Source organism: Cervus canadensis, chromosome 9 (assembly GCF_019320065.1).
Source record: "Cervus canadensis isolate Bull #8, Minnesota chromosome 9, ASM1932006v1, whole genome shotgun sequence".
Taxonomy (NCBI): domain Eukaryota; kingdom Metazoa; phylum Chordata; class Mammalia; order Artiodactyla; family Cervidae; genus Cervus; species Cervus canadensis.
The window spans coordinates 3224684-3245370 of record NC_057394.1 but is presented as its reverse complement, the minus strand read 5'-3'; the positions used below and the strand labels follow the sequence as shown (position 1 = coordinate 3245370).

At 41.6% G+C, this 20687-nt stretch overlaps 1 protein-coding gene across 2 annotated transcripts in view; it reads left to right on the top strand.

Moving 5' to 3' along the window:
- Positions 1–20687, top strand: part of MYO16 (myosin XVI) — a 501160-nt gene that overhangs the window by 138510 nt on the left and 341963 nt on the right. For both annotated transcript variants that reach the window (XM_043477832.1, XM_043477831.1), the window contains exon 3: positions 18074–18144. In XM_043477832.1, coding sequence (XP_043333767.1) covers positions 18074–18144 — 71 coding nt within the window. The remainder of the gene's footprint in view (positions 1–18073; positions 18145–20687) is intronic.

Here is a 20687-nt window from a genome sequence, read left to right as displayed (position 1 = left end):
TCCAACTAGGCCAACTGGTAGGAGCAACATGCTTTCTGCTTTTCAAAACTCTTGAGGATTTGAAATGGACTGCCTTCTTCAACATTGCAGAAAGGGTGCATGAACTGCATGACAATACAGTGCCACTTGAGGAGGAATTTTACCATTTTTTTTTTTTACCAACTTGTGGAATTGTCTTCAGGAGGAAACGTGTTGTGTACCTGTCTGTGTGGCCTGCCATGACAAAATGCTGCAGAATGAAAGCTTTAAACATCAGAAATTAATTTTATTGCCGTTTTGGGCACATTTGCTTTCTGACAAGAGCTCTCTTCCTGGCTTATTGATGGGTGACTTCTTCTGTACCCTTACATGAGTCTCCCTTGATACCTGCAGAGAAAATGAGCTCTCTTGTGTCTCTTGATATAAGGACATCAATCCTGTTAGACCAGGGCTCCACTCTCGTGGCCTCATTTAACTTTACCTCCTCAAAAGCATCTCCCAGGTGGTGCAGTGGTAAAGAACCCACATGCCATCAATGCCAGAGATATAAGAAATGCAGCTTCGATCCCTGGGTAAGGAAGATGCCCTGGCGGAAGGCACGGGAACCCACTCCAGTATTCTTGCCCGGGAAATCCCATGGACAGAGGAGCCTGGCAGACTACAGTCCATGGGGTCAGACGGTCAGACATGACGGAAGCGACTGAGCGTGCACGCATGTATTCTAAATACAGCTACAGGGAGCATTAGCGCTTCAACGCACCGATATGGGGAGGATGCTGTTCTGTTCACAAAGGTGTATTTTGTTTGAATTCTCATTTCTTTTTAAATAGTAATTTGTTAATTTGTTGGTTGGAAGATACTTGCTTTGCAATGTTGTGTTGGTTTCCGCCGCACAATGCAGAACGTCTTCATAGCCATGTATGTGTATATTTACCGCCTCCCTCGGGGCCTCTTTTCCCTCTCACTGCAGAGCGCTAGGCTGGCCCCCTGCCTTCTGCAGCAGATTCGCTTGTTATCTGCTTTACACACAGTGGTGTGTATGTGTCAGCGTTACTTTCTCAATTCGTCCCACCCTCTCCTTCCCTCGAATTCTCGTTTCAAGGACTGTGTTTGTTCTTGGCCCACTGGAAAGTGGACCTCAAGATGAGATTAGAGGTGTAAGAGATTTGGTGGGGGGGAACACCAGCAGGGAGCAAAGGGGAAGGACCCAGAGGCAAATGGAGGAGCCTTCAGAATGGGATGCCGGAGTGACCCAGCTGTGTTAGTGAGCTGAGGTTGCCGTGGCTTTCGAACACAGGCTGGGTGGCTGAATGACAGGCAGGTGTTTCCTCGTATTTCTGTAGCCTTGAAATCTAGGATCAAGGTGTCAGCATCATGCAAGTCAACTCAACATCTTTGAGTTTCAAGTTTCTTATCTGTTAGATGGAGTTGATACTAGTTTGCAAGCATGTAAAGATTGGACATTAGGTGGATATTTATTAAATGGTAGTTTTCTTATTGTTCAGAATGGGCACTGTCACTGTATTTGTTATAACTCATAATTATTACTAGGAAGATATGATTAGAATAGTGCCCTAAACTTCTGTGACAATTTAAAAACTTTAGGTTACAAGCTTTAAGAATATAGATTGTTGACTTGACATTTGAAGTCTAACTAAATTTTATTTTCATAGTTTAAATGGTTTTCAAAACTGCTAATCATGTCATAATTGGTGATTTAATTTTGAAATTTTATGTGACACCACAATTTTTAAGAACCTTCAAAAATACATTGGAGATAATTGTAAATTTAGCTATTGCAATGTGCATGTGTTTGTTTAAATGTCTCAGTCAGACCTTTTTTAAATCATACTTGCTAATGAAGTTAATTTTAATTGACCCCCAAATTTTATCAAGGGGCTATGTTACAGGAATGAAAATGAATCATTTTACTCAAATGCGTCACAAAGACCTTTTAGTGAGTAATAGACATTTTTGATTATCCTTGCCATGACTGTCTTTGGTAAGAATTCAATACACTTTCATTGTCAAAGTGTATCTTTGTTAAACCAGACAAATAGCCTATATCCTTGCCCATTCCCTTTGCACTAACAATCATTTCTTTTAAAGTGGATGAACACACAAGTACAAAGACTCTCTGAAATATGAAGGATAAAAGCACAATATAGCTAGAGGGGAAGGCAGGTGGGGTGGTGGTGGGAGAGATAAATTGGGAGACTGGGATTGGCCCATACATACTAGTCTATGTAAAAGAGAGAACTGTGAGGACCTACTCTGTAGCACAGGGAGCTCTTCAAACACTCTGTAATGACCTAAATGGGAAAGGAGTATAAAGAAAGAGTGGGTATAGGTGTGTGTTTACCTGCTTCACTTTACTGTGCAGCAGAAGCAAGCAAAACATTGTAAATCATCTTACTCCAATCATGTTTTTTAATGTTAAAAGAAAAACCACGATAGCGATACAGAAGTGGAAGTGGAAAAGCCCCTGTAATACCAAACCAGACTTGGAAGCGCCCCACGGCCCACTCAGTGGTGGGTGCTTCATTTCTCACAGAAAAGCACCAATTAACGGAGGAACAGTGAGATTAACATGATACAGAAACCGTCTTCTAAATAGAATTCTGTAACAACTTTCGGTGGGGACTGAGAATGTCACAGAATATAATGAATTATGTATGTGCCTGAGTGATTTTACCATTCTGTCCATCAGCCAGCTCTCAGCTCATTTTCCACTGTTTTTCTCCCAATATTGTTTAAAATCTCCATTTTCCAGCTTAGTAAGTTCAGTGCCTTCCATGAGGCACCCTCCAATCCTGTTCATGTAAAGGTCAGGTTTAGTGTCTTAGAACATGGACACCCTACAAAACAGAACAAAAATGCTCTTGTAGGAGTTTCTGTGAGTGCTTCTGACTCAGGCATGGGTTTGTGAGACGGAGTGCACCAACTGTTTCTTAGATTTCTCTCTTTCTTGGCTTTTCTTGCTTTTCTTTCTTTCTGCTCTTTCACACAACAGTGGTTAAAATGGAAATTCCTGCTGTTTTATTTGACAATTTATTTGCATCTTTCTTCCCCTACTTCCAAATTCACCTCCTACTCAAGAACTGGAAGAAGGGCTGGCTGTAGATGTCAGACTCATTGTTTAGCCAAAGTCCATTCATTTTTATCAGTCTTTATCTGATGGAGAAACACACTTGCAGAATATACAACAACCCGATTGACTCTTCTCATTAATTTCTTTGTTTTCACTCATAACTTAATGAACATCAGTGATGGTTGAAATACTCTCAGAACCACCACCATAATTTTTATTTTTGGGCGATACGTATTATGGATTGAGTTGGCCAGGCCAGCATTAATTCTGACCTTGACCGCAAAACAGGAGACCCAGGTTTGATTCTTGGGTTGGGAAGATCCCCTGGACACGGAACTGGCTACTCACTCCAGTGTTCTTGACTGGAGAATTCCATGGACAGAGGAGCTGTCCATGGGTCATGAAGAGTCGGACTGGACTGAGCGACTAACGCTGTCACCTTTTACTTTCAATGGTCTTCTGTCTGGAGTTTCTACCTTCAGGATTTCATTCTTCTGATATCTCATGCACTCGAATGTATTAGCGTTGTTCCCAAAAGATCCTAGCAAAATCATTCCTACTCTCAAAAGCCTCCCTGCTTTGTTCTGGAAGAATGAAGATCCTCTTTCGTGTTGTGTAGTTTCAAGATTTTTGTAACCTGATCTCAGCCTGTTTTTCGTTATCTTTAATTTCACTACAACTTAAGTCCCTGCTCTAAATCTCTCAGGGTTTATTCAAATGCATCTCGCTTTCTTTTCTTTCTTTTTTTTTTTTTGCTTCCCAGCTTTCTTCATAGTATTGGTTCCAATGCAAAGACTTTTCCCTGTTCTCTCAACCTCTGCTGTGTTCCCCCACTGAATAAAATATCTGTAACCAAAAACCTGCTAAAATATTCTACCACTTTCTTCTTTTTTTCCTCTTTTCTCTTCCAGAAGTCCCCAGCTACTCAAAAGTGTGAAATTATGTTTTCCTTGATTAATAAGCTTGTTTTCACAAATCACTCTGGGGTGGGCTTTATGAGTTTTCTATTGCTTAGTGGTTGGATGGCATCATCAACTCAATGGACATGAGTTTGAGCAAGCTCTGGGAGATGGTGAAGGACAGGGAAGCCTGGCATGCTACCGTCCATGGGGTTGCAAAGAGTCGACATGACTGAGCGGCTGAAGAACAATGATTATTCTGTAACAAGTTAATCACCCACATAGCCCCTTAAGGCACACACTTGGTATGTCTCCGTTTTTGTGGCCCAGGAGTCTGACCGTGACATCACTGAGTCTGTTACTTAGGGTCTCAAGTGGCTGTGGTGAAGCTGAGGGTGGGCTGTGTTGGAGACGTGACTGGAGAAGAACCTTCTTATAAAGCTGGCTAGTTCCCTGTGGGTTACGACTAAAGGCCCTGGCTTCTTGCAGGATGTCTCGGGTCCTAGAACCCATCTCAGCTTCTTGGCAAGTGGCCTTTCAGCTCAGTCTGAGGCTGAATTCAAATAGTCTCTAGAGTGAGTCTGTCAAGACAGGCACAGAACTGATGTCCCAGAACCTTGGTGACAAGTTGTCACAGTCTCAACCATATTCAAAGGGAGAGTCATAACAGATGTGAGCACCAGAGGGTGGGGTGGGTCACGGGAGGGGGCGCCCTCGGGAATGCCTCCCAACCACACTGCTGTGTCTTCTCCATGAGTGGAGCCTGGCAATGAAGGCTTGTGTCTGTATTTCTGTCTCTTTTTCTCTCTCTCACACACACACAGGCATGCACTGACTCCTTTTGATGATTTGAATTCCGCATCCTTGAAGAGATTCATTCAAAATTCTTTTCATTAATCTTAATCTTTTTCATATGAAAGTTCCTAAATGTATTTTCTATTAAATCAACTTAACTGCTAAAGGTTCTAAAAGAACCTTTCGGATGTAAGCAAATTAGCTACAATTCAAGTCATTGAAACTCTTCTAAACTGTTCACAGCTTCCACTTTGAAGGAATGATCCGCTGGCGATACATGCCACCCCAAGGTGCAGAATCTTATTATTCACTGCATAAATATTTTTCTTTCTTATTTTAGTAGTGATATGTGGTTTGAAAATTTTAAATTAGACCATCTCAGTTCATGGCAAAGAATTTACAAAGATGCCCTGTTAGCCATGCTAACCTTTACCTATGCTGCTGATTATATTCTTATTTTACAAATGTGTTTTAGCCAAACAGTTCTTTTAATCTTGATTCTAAGTCACCTTTTTACTTTTTTATATACTTATTATAAAACCAAAAAAAAAGAAAAGGTCTGTTGAAAAACAGTAACTAGAAGATGCTCTTTGTAAGACCAAGATGAAGAGCAAAAACGCCTTTTGAGAGGAAGAAGACAAACTTAAAACATTTTTAAGAGTAGACAAGTTAGATGAGACTGGGATGTTAGGCGCGTGCCAAGGAGCTCCGTGACCTGTGAAATACGTTGAACCAATGAGTATATCTGTGCAACAGAAGACAGTCAGCTTTTGTTCTACATTAATGTTTCCTGCATGTGCTCTATAAACTTTGTTCTACATAATTTAGCCAATTTTTAAATTAAGCTACTTTAACTGATTGCTCTGATAATCAGGGTTGATTGTAATCAGTGAAATTAAAATAATGATACTAGCAGAAAATACTGGATCTCTGTCATGCTCTCTCTCTCTCTCTCACACACTCTCACATAATCCTTCTGTGAAATACTGTGTGTGTCTGGCCTTTTGTGTGTGGGGGAGGCTGTATCTTGGAGTGTTGCTGGCGGACCATGCCTCTGTCCATCTTCTCCATGGTGTTATCTGGGAGCTGCATCACTTGCTCACCAGCTGTACCGTTTTACATTTCCTCTATATCTGCATCTCCTTGCTTCCCTGAAGTCACCTCTGCCCCTTAGTTCCTTGCAATGTCATTTGTCTGTTTTCTTTGAACTCACTCTTTAACCCCTTAATCTTCTAGGTAACTGCCTATCTTCACTGTCAACTGTACTGTAGACTAAAGCTGCCAATGTACTAAATGTCTCAATGTTGCTAAGTCTATTTAATCCAATAAAAAAAAAAGCATATTTTTCTTAGTTTGGAGCTTAAATGTGTTTTATTACACACATAGACATTTTAATATACATTTTTATTGTAAATACCTTTTTTCCTAACCTCAGTTCTGTGATAATCTAAAAATATTTTTTGATGATTTGAATATATGGGTTCTAGTCCCAAACTGACACAACCTTGGGAACTAACACTTAAATCCAGTAGACAAAAACTTGAAGTAGTGTAGAGCAATGCATGTGTCAGCCCAAAACTCTGAACATTGCTTAAAGAATTATCAAATAGTGTTTGTTAGAACTGAATGGATTGTTATGGTCTGAGAAAAATGAAGATTATTTAGAACATGGAGGTGGATAATGGGCTAATTTGAAAAAAAATAGTTTTGTAGCAACATTGCTGGATGACTTAAGGTGAGAAAGGGGGACACATTTTATCAGATTTTCTTACAGGTAGTTTTCAAAGCACAACTTTCTCCCACCTTGGGATTTTTGTGGTTCCTCTGCATTGTGTAGTACCCAACGTGCACCTGTGTAGCCAGCAAAGGGATAAGATGCAAAAGAGCAGTGAAAATTACCAGGAGTTTTATTTTCTACCCTGGACTTAACCAGGTGGAGGCTGAATTAATAAGTTAAATGTAAAAAAAAAAAAAAAAAACACATGTAGGTACGTTAAACTGATTTCCTTTTGGGAAGGGTAGAGTAGTCTTCCTAACATAGACTAAATACAATATAATATTTTTATTTGAGTTTGCATCTTGAAGTTGGCAGTGCATCTCAGATTTACATAGCAATTTGTGTAGCAATAGTCCATAGCAGGGCTGTTTGTGGGCAACATAGGACATCAGTATGGCCAAATGTCAACTCATCTCACTTTTGTGTTTAATAAATTAATATTCACAATATACTGTGCTTCTTGAAAAGATTGAAAGCTTTTACTGGTATTCTTTTATTTTAAAAAGAGAAGGCCACATAACCAGCAAAGTCACAGCCACAAAATACACACCCCGAATAGGTAGGAAAATTGGCGACCAGGAGAGTGTCAGTGAAGTTATATTGGTTCTTCACGTTCACACTTGACACAAGCTCCAGTCACTGCTGTACTTAATGTAACAAAACATTTTTACATGTTCCGAGTTAACATTCCCTCCTGTTTGTAAAACGATGATTCTTACTGTAATTGTAGGTTTTGATTAATTTTAACTTGACAAGATATTAACAAATTATTTATACAGGTTTTTAATTTACTTTCTCCCATGTCCAAAGTAGAGTCAATCTACTTGCCATAAATGGGCATAGTTCTGTTTTCTAATATTTTCAGGTAAATGTTGGCCAGAATAGCTGCTTGTGTAATTGAAGTTAAGTGTGAGGCTCAGGAAACTGTTTGACTCTACTTCATTTACTTCTCACAGAAGAATGTATTTCGTATGGTATGTATTTTGTGGTCTTCCAGTGTTTTGCCTGTTAGATTATTTCTTTTCTTCGTCTTCTTTTTTTTTTTTTTTTTAAACTTAATCGCCACACCCTGCAGCATGTGAGATCTTAGTTCCCCGACCAGGGATTGAACCTGCACCCTCTGCATTGGAAACGCAGAGCCTTAACCACAGGGCCACCAGGGAAGTCCCTGGATTGTATTTTCAATAGCAGAAAGAAAAGTTGAAAACCATCCTGGTCTGAATAGTGTAAGAAAGCAGTGAGGGGAGAGAAAGACACAAGAAGTCCGAACAAGCCGTTTCGTCATTTGCGCTTTTGTTTACTGTTTGTGTTATAAGGATTCATTTCATCTTGAGTCCAGAGTGTGGAGGGTGCACCTCCCACTTGTTTAGCCATTCTAATATTTAGCTAAGTCAGTGTTATTTCTGGTTTGAAGAGAGGTGACTTTTGCAGTCCATACTCTCGTGAGATACATGTTTAATGAACATAAATAGGCTAGAAAAAGAGCCACGACTATTACTGCCACCACATTCTTGAACTTTCAGGAAAGCCTGCTCTGCATAGGTGTTGACCTCGGTTTAGAGGTTGGCTAGATGACAACACAGGAAGTGCCCTTTTCAGATTCAAAGGCAGATTTGTCATTAGCATCTCTAAGTTAAAAGGCACTGCTTTCAATGGCAGTTTGAAACATCCCTAAAGCCTAACTTGTTGGAAGCTTGCCTCTGCCTTTGTTTGTTTTCCCCTCACACCTAATAATGAGCTTCCCTGGTGGCTCAGATGATGAAGAATCTGTCTGCAATGCAGGAGACCCCAGTTTGATTCCTGGGTCGGGAAGATCTGCTGGAGAAGGGTTAGGCTACCCACTCCAGTATTCTTCGGCTTTCCTGGCGGCTCAGCTGGTAAAGAATCCGCCTGCAATGCCAGAGACCTGGGTTCAACCCCTGGATTGGAACGATCCCCCAGAGAAGGGAACAGTTACCCACTCCCGTGTTGGGCTTCCCTGGCGGCTCAGCTGGTAAAGAATCCACCTGCAATGTGGGAGACCTGGGTTTGATCCCTAGGTTGGGAACTTTCCTTGGAGAAGGGAACGGCTACCCACTCAGGTATTCTGGCCTAGAGGATTCCATGGACTGTATAGTTCATGGGGTCGCAAAGAGTTGGACACGACTGAGCGACTTTCACTTCACTTAATAATGGAATTTTAAACACATAACGTCATGAGTCAAATGTAAATGCTCAGTATAGATTTCAGCTAAATAAAGACCTGAGTACTAGGAACAGATTTCTCTTCAAGACCTACTCTTAAGGAATGATATCCATCATGCATGCCTTATGTTTCTTCGATTTTTCATGAGACGGAAATGTCCTCAGTACTTCTGAGACTAACGGAGGTATTTGGGATTCATTGGCGTAACTTAGCCTGCGCACAGAATGCTGGATTTCAAGAGTGTTTAAGACACAAATTGAAATCAGTTAATTAAAATAAAGTATGCAACATGCAGGGACATGAAAAACTGTTGATTTTGCATTTGTAAGGCAGTTCTTTTCTGTGAAGACCTACCTCTGATAAATAGATTTTTCTGGCAGCTTCTGAGGTCATGAGCACCAAGGAAAGAGCGGGCTCACTCTTTTTTGTTGAGTGTGGAAGCCTCTGGCAAGTATTGAAATTGGAATTGATCATTTCTTAGGGGCAGTGTTTATCTCTTTCCTAAATGTGTCACATGGTACGTATTTTTCCACATGAGCATCTCTGGGAGCAACTGTTATAAATGCTTAATGGCACACAGGTCAGAGCATAAAAAAGGAAAATGTACTGATGAATGAGACTCAGAAAAAAAAGGTAGACATTGAAATAGTAACCTGGGATATATCGGAGTCACGTAACGACTAACATGTAGTTTATTTGATCATGAGTTGAAAACTGTAAAATCTGGTGTCTGGGGTGCTAGTTAAAGTTGAACACCCCTGCTGAGTCATTCTTAAGTGACCAGAAACTATACTTCTGAATTCAGAACTGCTCTCTATGTACATTCTTTTGGCTAAACATACATATTTCATCACATTGGAGGAAAATTTTCCAAAATGATATTTTACAGATAAGACTTCATTATCACTCAGAATTATTCCCATCCTGTTTCAGAATTATTGAGAAACACAAATAGGATTTATGCAAATAAAGCTATTTCTGTTTTTCATTCTGTATACATTTTTTACATGGTTTCCCTCTTAGCTCAGTTGGTAAAGAATCCGCCTGCAGTGCAGGAGACCCTGGTTTGATTCCTGGGTCAGGAAGATCCCCTGGAGAAGGGATAGGCTACCCACTCCAGTATTCTTGGGCTTCCCTGGTGGCTCAGCTGGTAAAGAGTCCACCTGCAATGTGGGAGACCTGGGTTCCATCCCTGTGTTGGGAAGATCCCCTGGAGAAGGGAAAGCTATCCACTCCAACCTTCTGGTCTGGAGAATTCCATGGACTGTATAGTCCATGGGGTCACAGAGAGTCAGACAGACTGACTTTCACTTTCACTTTCATACATAGTTTGATAAGATATAATAAAGCATATGTGGTTTAAGAAGATTATAAAGTTTAATAAGAGCATCACAGTAGGAGGGTTATAGCTTTTTATTGTGATAAAACCCATCTAAAATACAACTGCCCATTTTCATTGTTTTAAAATGTACCATTTAGCCCATTCACAATGTTCTGCATCTATCACCACTATTTAGTTTTAGGACATGCATGTCATCATCCCAAATGGAAATACTGAATCCCTTAGACACTCACTCTCCATTTCTCCCTCGCTCAGCCGCTGACAACCACCAGTCTGCTTTCTATCTTTATGAATTTCCTTCCTCTGGATATTTCATATACATGAAGTCACACACTTTATCGCTTACTGTGTCTGACTTCTCTCACTTAGTCTTTGAATATTCATTTATGTTGTAACAATAAGCTCAATAAGTATCAATAACCTCAGATATGCAGATGACACCACTCTTACGGCAGAAAGCAAAGAAGAACTAAAGAGCCTCTTGATGAAAGTGAAAGAGGAGAGTGAAAAGTTTGGCTTAAAACTCAAAGATCATGGCGTCGGTCCGATCACTTCATGGCAAATAGGTGCAGACACAATGGAAACCATGACAGACTTAATTTTTTTGGACTCCAAAATCACTGCAGATAGTGACTGCAGCTATGAAATTAAAAGACGCTTGCTTCTTGGAAGAAAAGCTGTGACCAACCTAGACAGCATATTAAAAAGCAGAGACATCACTTTGCCACCAAAGGTCCGTCTAGTCAAGACTATGGTTTTTCCAGTGGTCATGTATGGATGTGAGAGTTGGACTATAAAGAAAGCTGAGCACTGAAGAATTGATGCTTTTGAACTGTGTTGTTGGAGAAGACTCTTGAGAGTCCCTTGGACTGCAAGGAGATCCAACTAGTCCATCCTAAAGGAGATAAGTCCTGGGTGTTCATTGGAAGGACTGATGCTGAAGCTGAAACTCCAATACTTTGGCCACCTCATGTGAAGAGCTGACTCACTTGAAGAGACCCTGATGCTGGGAAATACTGAAGGCAGGAGAAGGGGACGACAGAGGATGAGATGGTTGGATGGCATCACCAATTTGATGGACATGAGTTTGAGTAAACTCCGGGAGTTGGTGATGGACAGGGAGGCCTAGCATGCTTGCATCCATGGGGTCGCAAAGAGTCGGACACGACTGAGTGACTGAACTGATCTTTTTTTTTTAACTGATCTTGTAACATAAATTTATTTCCTGTTTCATAGCTAAATAATTTTCCATTATGTAGCTCTAACTCACTTTCTTTACTCATCAGTCAGTTGATGGCCATTTGGATTGTTTTCACCTTTTGGCTGTTCTGAATTCTCATTCCCATTTCATTGGTCTATATATCTGTCTTCAGCCAGCACCACACTGTTTTGATGACCAAAGCTTTGCAGTAAGTTTTGAAATTGTAAAGTGAGTCGTCCCACGTGCTTTATCTTTTTCTTCTTTTCATTTTCTTTCTTTTTTTTTCTTTTTTTTCTTTCTTTTTTTTTTCCAGTGGGTTTGTCATACATTGATATGAATCAGCCATGGATTTACACGTATTCCCCATCCCGATCCCCCCTCCCACCTCCCTCTCCACCCGATTCCTCTGGGTCTTCCCAGTGCACCAGCCCTGAGCACTTGTCTCATGCATCCCACCTGGGCTGGTGATCTGTTTCACCATAGATAGTATACATGCTGTTCTTTTGAAATATCCCACCCTCCCATTCTCCCACAGAGTTCAAAAGTCTGTTCTGTATTTCTGTGTCTCTTTTTCTGTTTTGCATGGAATATTACTCAGCCATTAAAAAGAATTCATTTGAACCAATCCTAATGACATTTTCTTTCTTTTTCAAGATTATTTTGGCTATTTGAGTCTCCTGTGAATTTTAGGATCTGCTTGTCTTTTTCCTACAAAAACATGCCATGGGTTTTGATAGGGAGGTATTTTGGCTTTTTGATAAGAAAATGTCCTGAAGAATGAAGGCTCACTTTGCCATTTCATGTCTTCTTTTCTCCGTCGTTCTCGCTGATATCAGTTGTAGTAGGTAAATTTACCAAAGAATAGTTACTACTCGGGCTCCCCAGGTGGCACTAGTTGTAAAGAACCTGCCTGCCAAGGCAGGAGACGTGAGACACGGGTTCAGTCTCTGGGTCGGGAAGAGCCCCTGGAGGAGGGCATGGCAACCCACTTCAGAATTTTTACCTGGAGAATCCCATGGACAGAGGAGCCTGGTGGGCTATGATCCGTAGGGTCACAAAGAGTCGAATAGAACTGAAGCGACTTCATATGCACACAGTTACTACTTAGTAAGCAACATTTCTAACCTTTAGGACTCTAGAGAATGTTCCTTTGCTTGTCCAATGTTCCTTGTCCTCATGGGGCTTCCTATGAGGACACAACTTAGCAGCCATGGTAGTGTTTCACTCTTCCTTGACTCTGTTGATTTCAAATGTGAAGTCTTTGTGAATACAAACCCCCTGTTATCACGAGAACAACGTGACAGCAGAGATTGCTATGCAATCAGATGTCCACCCCAGCTCCTGTGATCAGCAAAGCTCTTGCTGTCATCAGGTTCTATCAAGTTACCATCATCGATGTGCTGACTGTCCTCAACACAGGTAAATCAGTCGTATCTAGACACTTACAGGGACGACTATCAGGTGGACCATTGGTTTTGGTGATGGTTGATGATGGTGGGGATGTGCAGGGGAGACAGCTGCAGATCCTATTAATGATGATGTATTTTCATCCATTTTTACCCCAATAGCTGAAGATTTCGAGACTGAGTGTTTCTTTTTAAATATCAAATCATGTCCCCCACACAGACACTGAGATGGAACTTCTGTGGCAGCTTGATGATGAAGCCACAAATATACAATAAATGCTGAATCAGTTCCAAGCAGCAACACTCTAAAAGGAGCCTCAGCTTCATTATTCTGTTTGGTCCCCAGATGGCTGTTTTTCCTTGAGCTGTTTCCTTGCAGATTTTATTGTAACAGACTCTGAGTCAAGGTGCCTTTTCACTTGACTGTCGGTTCCAACTATGTTGTTATAAAGTTGTTAGGAACTGGAACCTTTTTGAAGGAAGCATTTTAACCTGAGTTCGGACAGTTTCCCACAAAATTAGTAACTATGGGGACACTGCCGTAGACCTTGAATCCCGTTGCTGTTCCTGAGTTGAAGGTGACCCTTCCTCTCTCTTGTTACTTGAGAGGTAAAGCGTCCTGATGTTCTTCATGGTCAAGAACACAATCCTTGGAGCCACAGGTTTTACACCCACCATGCTACCATCACATAACTTACAAGCCTCAGTTTCCTCATCAATTGTATTGATATGTGTACAATTACAGTATTTGTATCATGGAGTTGGGAGAATCAAAGTAATTCTTTTACTAAAGCACCGAGAGCAGTTTTAGATCCCTCCATACTTTGGAGAGCTCAGTGTGTGCTTACCACGAATTTATATTTTCTTTATTTTATCTTTACATCTGGGTACCTCATGATGTCATTTTTAACCCTTAGCACAGGCTAACAATTTAGCACAGTCTACCGTTTGTATATGTGAGGAATATATGTTTCTTTATTTAGTCAGTAGTCGATTTTGTCTTATTCTTGCTCTGGATCCATGGTGTTTAGGGGCAAACCAGTCCATAACCAGTCTGTGGTTCCACTTTAGTTCTGATAGTGTGAACAGTGCTTAAGGAAACAGTCTTTCTATCTAGGAAGAGAAAATGCCGGATTGCCCTTCTTTTTCTCCTGAGTCTGATGTCTGCCTGAGTGAGGGAAGGGCTGGAGTTTGTTCATTGGTTTCACTGTGGCAGGAAGGATGCGCTGCGGTTTCTGGGTGCAGAGTCCACCTCATTTGTGGATATTCTTGGACAATGTTCCTTATCTACCTCAGGGCTGCTTCCTGTTCCATGCTGGTGGCTCTTCTCAAAGCCCCTGAGAACCGGTTGTTAAAACATCAGGAATTCATGAGTTGGTTGTAAAACAGTTTTTTAAAAAACCTGTATTAACAACTAAAGTATATAAACTTACAATTAAGTAGTGAATTGTAATTAACTAATTATTACTAGATTGTAATAAAAACAAAGGTAAAGCTCAAAGCTCATCACTTCCCAATCAGTTCTCTACGTTTTCCTCTCCTTTTTTGCTCTCAAAGTTTTGTCTTTTTTGTCTGTGTGATAGAAATGCCACAAAACTGTGAGCTGCGTCACATCGCCTCCAAACTCTGGGTTCAGTGACACCACACCCTGGTAGCTTGGGATCAGCCATGGTGGGAAATTTATACCAAAAGAATTGGCCAGTGTTAGAAATCAGAGCTTGATTTTTTATCCTGACTGTGTAGAATTCAAGAAGTTGTGGAGAAAGTGTTGATGATGCAGGTTGTACTTTAAAATGTATTGCGTCAGTGGCCACTATATTATGAAAAGCACAAAAATGTCATAAAATATGATTACATTGTTCAGGAACTTATCTGGTTAGCAAAGATGTCACTCAGGTTGTTGATACATTCCTGAAGTTCTGACATCCTTCACTGTTTCACTTCGATCTTACTCAGGAGTCAGCAAACCTTTTCTGCGAAGATCAGTTAGTAAGTATTTTAAACTCTTAAGAGTCACATACAGTCTGGGTTACACATTCTTTTTGGACTTCTTGTCTTGTTTTTTAACTTGTTGTCTTTTCCTCACACACCTTCCAAAATTGTATATGTGCTGCCGAAGCAAGCACTCACACACCTCCCACAATTGTAGAAGTCATTCTTAGTTTAAGGGCTGTATGCAGACAGGTTTGGCCTGACAGCCATAGTTTCCTGATAATCCCTGGTTCATGCTCATTAATTTCAGTGAAAATATCAACCAGGATATTAAGGTCCTGGTCATTAATTGGAAACAAAGATTGACTGTGGATACAAAAGTTAAGTAAAAATCAAAATCATTTTGTGAGAATCAGTTGATTACATGGAATTTACAACAAACTGTGGACTGCACAGCCTTTATAGCAGCAGATTCCTAAATGCGTATCCATCTATCAGCCATCCATTCATCTGTCCACCCATCCATCCATCCATCATCTAGACATCTCCATCCATCCTTGAGCATTCACCAGCACATCATTGTGGCCCACCTGCTCCTGTGGAAAAGCAAACACTTAGTCCATAGCACCTACCTAAGGGTTTTTTTTTTTTTTTTTAACTTCTTTGCTTAGTATGCTATGATCCTCTTCATTGGCCACAGAATGATGCCTGCCTCTTGTAGTGTAATGTAAAATATCCCCCACAACACATTCCTCCAAGTCACACACAGTCTTCTACTCGTAACTGTTGTTTGGTCCCCCCTTGCTCATCATTCTCCCATCGTCTCCTCCATTGCCCTCTTCTGCCCCTTTATTCTACCTGATAAATTGTAAACTCATCTTTCAATGAATTTTGGTAAGTTTGCATTGGCTTACATCCTCTACATAAATTCAGCATTGAGTAATCAGAAGGTTTTGAGAAAAGTTAGAATAAACCTTCAGGTACACGTTTAATGATACATCATTATTGGTTTCATGACTGACAACAGTAATTTTACTAATAAAAATCATTTAGTGACCCCCTGACCAGTGCCAGGAGGCCTGATCAGTTTGCTCTATGTGTTATTCCATTCAATTCACACTACACTCTCATCGTGTGAGTCCAACAATTGTCCATTATTTTACAAACAGAAAGCTAAGGCATAGAGCGAAGTCTGTTAGCTTTCCCAGTGGGACTTAGTCTCCAGTGGGTCAAACTGCAAGGCCAGTGTATCTCTGGTTTATATTATGTGTAGTTCACCACATGTGTGCATGGTGGATTCTTTGTAGAAATATAATAGCATTTTACTAATGTTTTAACTAGTAAGTATAATCTTCCTCACTATCGGCAGTGTGATCACACCAGTAAAAGTTCTTTGTTGTAACAACCATAAAGCACCAAGGAGGTATCAGTCAGTTCAAGATGAATAATTTCATTTCTTAAACAAATAATTATTGGGGTAAAAGTGCTATTTTCATTCTGAGAAAACTATTGGTAAATATAGTTAAGGAACTTTGTTTTCATGGACACACTTTTTAAAATTAGGAGTAGGAAGTATATGAGGGAATAAGGCATGCATGCACTTACTACACACATGTGCAGAAGGAGGCTGAGAAAGGGAGCAAGGAAGCCCGCTGACATACAGCCGGGCAACAGGCTGGCTCATAGCAGCTCAGTGACGGGGAGGAAAACAAAGTCCTCACCTTCCTGGACTTTCCTGTAAAGGGCAGACAAGGGAGGTACCTGTGTCCACAAATGGATGAGCCATAGGATGCCAGGTTACAACTCATCCTGTGAGATCTATACCTTTGCCACCAACTACCCACATGAGGAGAAGCTAGGTTACAAAAAGAGTTAAATTATTAAAGAAAGAACATCATCAAGGCAACACTGTTGGTAAATGAATAGTGCTTCTGTGGAGGTACCTCTTTGTGGAAGAGGGCTGGGGGATGAGGTGTAAGATCAAGGAGCCAGGCCAAGTGTCACTGCTGGTCTGAGAGCTGGAATGCATCTGACTTCCCCGGGGAAAGGGATTTGGACAGAGATGCTCCCGTTTCGGGAAAGGCTGCTTGGAGAGTGCACTGGGCTAGGTGTGGGTTTGTCACACCCGTGGGGCTGGCATGCGTCCTCTTCATCCCTTGTGCAAACACCACGGAAGAGATAGTCTTGGAGAGAAAGTTGTGTGAGAGGAACTGTGTCTGTCCTCTGTGACGTGCAGTTAAACGTGGGGAAGATGGTAACAAACTAGAGACTGGAACACGGTCAAGACTTGGGGTGACAAGTATGTCACGTGGGGTGACAAGAACAGAGTTTGTGTTCTGATGACATTGACAAGTTACAGAGAAAGTTAGTGGAAACACAATTTGCTCTGGAAGGTATGAGCTTGCATCTTAGTCATTTTGTACAATTCTGTGCAATAATGACCTCGAAGAACTGTTGCTTTAGTTATCTATTTGGACAAAGCATGAATGGCTCTCTATGAAAACTACGATACTGCTGTTAACAGTGGGAACTGGAATAGTGTCTTGGGGAATGGATGGGCCTCTTGGAGCCCGCAGTGTGTCACGGAAGATATATTAACAACACAATCTTTCTCCCAAGGCCTGTTGCATTCCTTGCCCTACCCCATCCACCTCTGCTGTTCAAATGGAAACACAGGTCGCTTTCCAGCTGTGCTGTTATCCTGATGAGTGGCGTCTATTTTGAGCTGTCTGACATTGCTAATTTAGCTACAAATGGCTTTGGGCCCCACAAATGGAAGTGGGGCCAAGGGGTAATTGCATGAAGGAAAGTTTAATGTGCAAAGTGTCAGCTTTTATTGCTTTAAGCCAATGAGTCCTAATGAGTTTAAAACAGTAAGAGTGAGCTAAAGCATACATGAACTGAGTGAAGTGATTCCCTTCTTTTTGTTTATTTCTTCTTGATCTAGGACAGAAGCTTAAGCCAGGCACTTTGCAATAATAAATTGTAAGAGTGTGGTCCCCTTTGGGAATAATTTGTGGGGCTGTAACAGGAAAAGACCCTGATGCTGGGAGGGATTGGGGGCAGGAGGAGAAGGGGACGACAGAGGATGAGATGGCTGGATGGCATCACCGACTCAATGGACATGAGTTTGAGTAAACTCTGGGAGTTTGTGATGGACAGGGAGGGCTGGCATGCTGCGATTCATGGGGTCGCAAAGAGTCGGACACAACTGAGTGACTGAACTGAACTGAACTGAACTGAACTGAACTGAATAGGTGAAGATGTTGGCAAACCAAGAAATGGGTTTCAATGTGAAGAGAAATGCTGCCAAGCTTAAATCCCCAAAATAAGGTTGGATGGCGATTCATGTGTCTTCTTTGGCTTTCATGGCTGTTTGGGATTTAGACAGTAATGAAACGCTACACGTTCTGGTTCACGGTGAGGAACAAAGATGAGCTGTAACTCTCCTCTCTCATTCTTCCAGTGCTGCGACTCCTGAAGGAGGGGGCCGACCCCCACATGCCTGTGTCCTCCGGAGGGTCCCTGCTCCATCTGGTAAGGGCTGTGATGACCGGGTGAGAGTGGGTGACACGCGGTGGAAGGGGAACCAGCTGTGGACACCAGACTCAGTGGCAGAATGCGCTTGTAACAGACGATCAGAGCAGTGATGTGCTTCAGATGAACAGGCTTGAGTAATGACACGTTGATGTTTGTTAATTGCTTGCATTGTAGTTTGTAAACTGTTGTTGTTTAAGACACACTTAGTCATGTCTGATTCTTTTGTAGCCCAGGGACTGGGTGGGCCCCAGCCCATGTGATTACTCAGGCAAGAATAGTGGAGTGAGTTGCTGTTTCTTCCTCCAGGGGATCTTCCTGACCCAGGGATCGAACCTGTGTCTTCTGTTGTCTCCTGCATTGGCAGGAGGATTCTTCACCACTGAACCACCAAGGAAGCCCATCTCTCTCTCTGCCCCTCTCTCTCTCACTAGTGAGTTAGTGAAAGTTGCTCAGTTGTGTCTGACTCTTTGTGACCCCATGGACTATACAGTCTATGGACTTCTCTGGGCCAGAATACCGGAGTGGGTAGCCTTTCCCTTCTCCAGGATCTTCCCAACACAAAGTGAAATATACATATATATATAATACAGGTCTAAATTGAACGGTTTTAAATGATAAAATATATGGCCTAGAGAACCGTATTGTTGGTCAGAAATAAGGAGACACGGCTTCTTTACTGTTGAGCCAGCTAATCATTAGTGAATGGAGTTTGCGCATCTGCATTAAAGAAGATCCTTTTGAACATGAATCATATTCAGCAAATAAGCAGAATAATATTGTATCAATTATAGAGCATTAGGCAGCCATCCTGTCTTTTATTTACTTTCTTTCTTGTCCCATTGAGCTTTTATAATTCTCTGCTCATGGCCTATGTGAATAAAACTTTACTACATTCTTTTGGAAACAAGCAGGGAATGATTAAGTGAATAAACAAATAACCACATAAATAAATACAGCTGTTTCACATGCAAGAGATTTTTGCTTGTTCAGTTAAGGGCAAAACTTAAGTAAAGGGAGATGTCAATAATTATTCAGTTTAGTGGTCTTTAGGACTAATTTCAAGTGTAAGACATGATTTTGAAAAAAATGCCTAGATTAATATAAAAACCTAATTTATAATTGTGTACCAGTATTTTAAAAATGCTGTATTTCTTCACTTAGCACAAACCATGTGAAGGGAGGTCACGCATGGATCAGACGGATGCTCTCTCACCTGGGGCTGGATCTGAGCCTGGTTGCCTCCGGGAGTCAGCTGGCAGCCATAAGATGCCAACATCTACCTTCTGGTGACCACCCAGGCTGGAGACTCTGACTTAACTTTTCTGGGGTGTCGATTGAACTTTGGGGTGGTGCAGAGCCCCCCCCAGGTGATTCTAATTTATGGGCAAGGTTGAGAACCACTGCCAGCAAGAGAAATGTGTGTCTGCCAGAGCCTGGGGGCCCCTGGGGTGCAGACAGTCATACTACACACAGCAGGGTAGACAGGTGACTCAGAATCTAGATGGGGAGCGCAGCTGAAGAGTGTCAGCCCTTTCTCTCCAGCACGGATTGAGATGGAAAGAGAGATTTCTAGAGCATTTTGGCTGGGAAGTCTCTCTGTTTGATCCTCAGAAAGCCACCTCGCTCCAGCATCGGTGGAGATGGAGAGGTATCCAGGGTGTTTTGGCTGTGAAGCCTCTCTGTTTTAGCCTCAGGTCATTACCTGGCTTACACAACATTTCTAAGGAGCCATGTGGCCCATTAGCTCTGGGTCCCAGGTTTGATTCTACGGACATGCTGCGCACCACTTCCTAGAGATAAGATTCTCCTCTTGGTCAGTATCACTGGCATCCTTACCAAGAGGTCCAGCAGTCTGCGTATTCTCAAGGAGACCACCCTGGCCCTGCCGTCTTTTCTTGGGGGCACTGACCCCTCCTTCTGTGTCCTCCTTCAGAAGGTGAGCAGGAGGGAAGTAAGTTCAGTCTTTTTTCCCCTCTGTGTGATCACATGGGGTCCATGTACCCTTTCCGTTAAGCTTCAGGAGACTTCTAAGCTCACAGAGCCTTGTTTTTCCCATCTGTGAGTTGGGGATGTTATCCAAGCTGATGCTCTCAAAGTGTTTACTATGATGAACAGGACTTCAAAATATGAATTGTGTTGATCAAATGACTTTCAAGTCATAAAGTGACTTTGATATGTTAGATATTAATCAATACATGCCCTGCATTGTATTATTTATGATGTGCTTTCATCTCATTTGACTTTTTTGATATTCATAGTAGCTCTGTGGAGGAGGGCCTAGGCTTATGTACTTCAGTAGGTAAGCAGCTGAGGGACAGAGTTAAACTCACACAGCGGTAGATAGTATCAGAGCTTAAACTCTGACCTTCTATCTATAAAGACTGTAGTCTTTCCACAGTAAGTTCCCCAGTGATACCTGGATTAAGTTTTTAGAGAATACATTATTCCACTTGGCCTAGTGGAAGGCAGACCTTTTCTTTGAAAAAAATCATGTCAATTCATTGTTGACAATCTCTAGGCCCATCCATGTCTACAAATGA